Source organism: Cyprinodon variegatus, unplaced genomic scaffold (genome assembly GCF_000732505.1).
Source record: "Cyprinodon variegatus isolate N-32 unplaced genomic scaffold, C_variegatus-1.0 Scaffold494, whole genome shotgun sequence".
Lineage (NCBI taxonomy): Eukaryota > Metazoa > Chordata > Actinopteri > Cyprinodontiformes > Cyprinodontidae > Cyprinodon > Cyprinodon variegatus.
The window spans coordinates 96,989-99,937 of NW_015150947.1; the positions used below are offsets into that span (position 1 = coordinate 96,989).

Genomic DNA, 2,949 nt, shown 5'->3' on the forward strand with positions numbered 1-2,949 from the left:
TTAAATCTCCGGACCTGTTGCCGGAGCCGCAGAGCCGCACCGCACCGTAGTCAAAAGGGCAGTGTGAGAGGGGGTGTGCGGAAGTTGCGGTCTCCGTCGGCTCGGTAACCGCACCGGAGCCAGTGTGAGCAAGGGGTTAGACTTCTGCAACACATCGAATATTGCTTGGGTCTGGTCGCGAACTAGTTTTGCTGGTATGCTTCTGCACCGTCGGTCTGGACTTTCTAGGGACGCAAAGCAGTGTGCCGCCAAAACACAAGGAGGAGCCTATTGGAGAACTCACGAGAACGACGGATTGTACTTCCGAACCTCCTCGATTAACCTTTCATCGTAGTTGTTCCTCGGTTTTCGAGAAGGAGACACAGACAGCCGGAAAGGCATACCAAGGACCGATCACAGCTGCTTCTTGTCTGCACACTGTCTGCGCGTTAGAAGGTCTGCGACCGTCCAACGCGTAGTCAGGAGTTTTTTTGAGGTGCGCGACAACGATTGCAGAAGCTCTGCGCTGCGGAGTGTGTTCGCATACAGAGACAGATTTGATGGTTGCAGAGGCTATGTGTCAGAAGCATAAATTGGCCTTAATTCAGCTGAAGGGCCTTCTGTGGAATGAATAGTTATGATTCCTGTTTGAAATCAATGATAAAGTCTTTCGTGTTTTTGTAGCAAAATGATGGCTGTCAAGTGTTGTTCATGATTAATGACAGGTTGGTTCAAAGAAAGGGAAAGATTATTATGCTAATAGATTAATCTGTTGATCATTCTTTCAGATTACCCAATTATTAACAAGATGCTAAAACTGTTTATTACGAACCTCGAAGTGTCCCAATAGAGGAGATCTGAATGGAGCATTTAAAGACTTGCAGCAGGGGGCCAACCCGTAACCGGGCCATCAAAGTCCCTACTAGTACCAGACTATAGGAAAAATAAACTACTAAAAAAAAAAAAAAAACAATAATCGAAAACAGGACAACTGGTCCCACCAGGCCAAAATCACAATGAAAACAGCATCCAAGCAAAGGCTAACGAAAATACCGCATGGCAGCTTGGAGACGTCACAGATGGCCGCACAGTCTAACTCAGAAGATGACAAAGAAATTAGGTTCTTTGTCATCATATGGCGACACCCAGCCATCAGATTTTAAATGAAATATTTACACTGAGGTGAAGGCAGTGCTTTTAAAAAAAGTGTATTTCCTTATGGATGGTTGGATGGATTGATGGACATTATGATCCATCCATCATAGCGTCCACCAGAGGGTGCTGTAGCAAATACTCACAGCCTTAGTCAAGCCGCTGCCTTAGATATAGAAGCACAGAGCGAAACCTTCCGTGTTTATTGCTGTGTTAAAATATTTAGGGTCTTAGGTATATCTGAAAGATGTCCATTAAAAACATTGTTCTGTTCTCCATTGATTTAAACTCACGTCAACAACTGGGCTCCAATTATCAGCAGAAAGGTGACTCCTAATTACTTCTGAACAGAACCAATGTGAAGATAAGGTATGGAGGATTATAAGATATTGCACTTTAAAACCAAAAAAACCAAGAGAGACGCAGAAATCCTGTAGAATTTGATTTCAGGGCCTACTGCAGCTCCCACTGCTCTGGTGCTTATAGATCTAGAATATCGGATCTGGGAATGTCTGACAAGGGAAGCAAGGGTTTAGAAAACAGGTGGATTTAAAGTTTCACCATCTCCAGAGATTTAATAGTTAAATCCTCAGTTTTTTAAACTTGGGGGTTATAAAGTATTTGGATAAAAAACAAAAAAAAAAACAGTTGAGCGTTTCCTCCCAACAATGATCCTCCAGCCTTATAGTCACATAGAGTCTGGTGTGAATCCTTTCCCCCTGACGGGGCATCAGATCATTGAACACTTCTTAATGGAGATGTTGTCCAGAAAAGACGAGCCGTTGCTTTTTTAACCAAAGAAATAAGTTTATATTAACGGTTAGAAAAACATTCAAGATTGTAGCTTCTGTCTGCAAAGTGAACCGGAAAAGTTCAGCGCTCAGGTCTTAACATAGAATTAAGGTAATTAAACGGATCATGGCGATGGTGGCGTCCCTGCAGACCGCTGTTTGTCAGACGCCGGCTCTGCATTTTGTGGTAGTTCAAACATCAGGCGCCTGAAATGAGGGGTCATTTCTCCTGAAAGGCTTCTTGTCGGACACTGTTGCCTGCTTTTGGGCTTTGTTTCGCTCCTCTCCATCAGCATGGACACTATGTCATTTACCCATCAGAAGTGTTTGCATCAGGGGAGCTGTCCTCCCACTGGCTGTGTAAATAAAGCTCACTCTGGCTCATTTAGTTGGCTTAGGGTGGTGCAAACATCTCTGCATGTGAATGGGGACAACAGAGGTGTAGCCTGTCCTATTTTAGATGTTTCTGTCTCTGTTTGGTATCAGTTTGAGCTTTGTGGAGAAGGTCCACTCGTCAAACCTCCCTGTCCTTGTTTTGATGCAGATCCCCAGCGTCTTATGTGTCATTTTTTTCCCCCCTGCAGTGCGGGATGTCCCCATGCCGTCTGTGGACAGCGTTACTGATGTCTGTTCGAAGCCCGCTCCTCCTAAATCCACTGATGCACCGCCCTCTGGTTCTCCTCCCACTGCTGTCCAGAGCCCCCCTCCCAAAGATGAGCCCAAAAAGAAGAAGCAAGAAAAAAAAGGTACGAGGCAGAGGAAAGACGCAGAGAAAATTTTTGGCTTTTGATCGCTGGAGAAATAAATAAAATCACAGGTACAGGTGCTAGTAATGCCAGGAATCAAACTGTTATTCTAGGTTTTATGTTCTCTGCTGAGAGTTCATCCCTGAAGATGAAGCATCCAGACATTCTGAGATCTTAGAGTCTTAGTTAGAAAATGTGGATCTGAAGATTTGAAATCTTTGTTTAGTGTAAAATCAGGAAATCAACCATCCATCCATCAACCCATCCATTTATCCATCCAT

General features: G+C 44.2%; 1 protein-coding gene across 1 annotated transcript in view; it reads left to right on the top strand.

The window, feature by feature from the left end:
• The window catches only part of aimp1 (aminoacyl tRNA synthetase complex-interacting multifunctional protein 1), a 25,853-nt gene that overhangs the window by 8,624 nt on the left and 14,280 nt on the right, over nucleotides 1-2,949 (top strand). Inside the window, exon 4 of the mRNA XM_015390349.1 lies at nucleotides 2,507-2,668. Within this exon, the coding sequence (XP_015245835.1) occupies nucleotides 2,507-2,668 (162 nt within the window). The remainder of the gene's footprint in view (nucleotides 1-2,506; nucleotides 2,669-2,949) is intronic.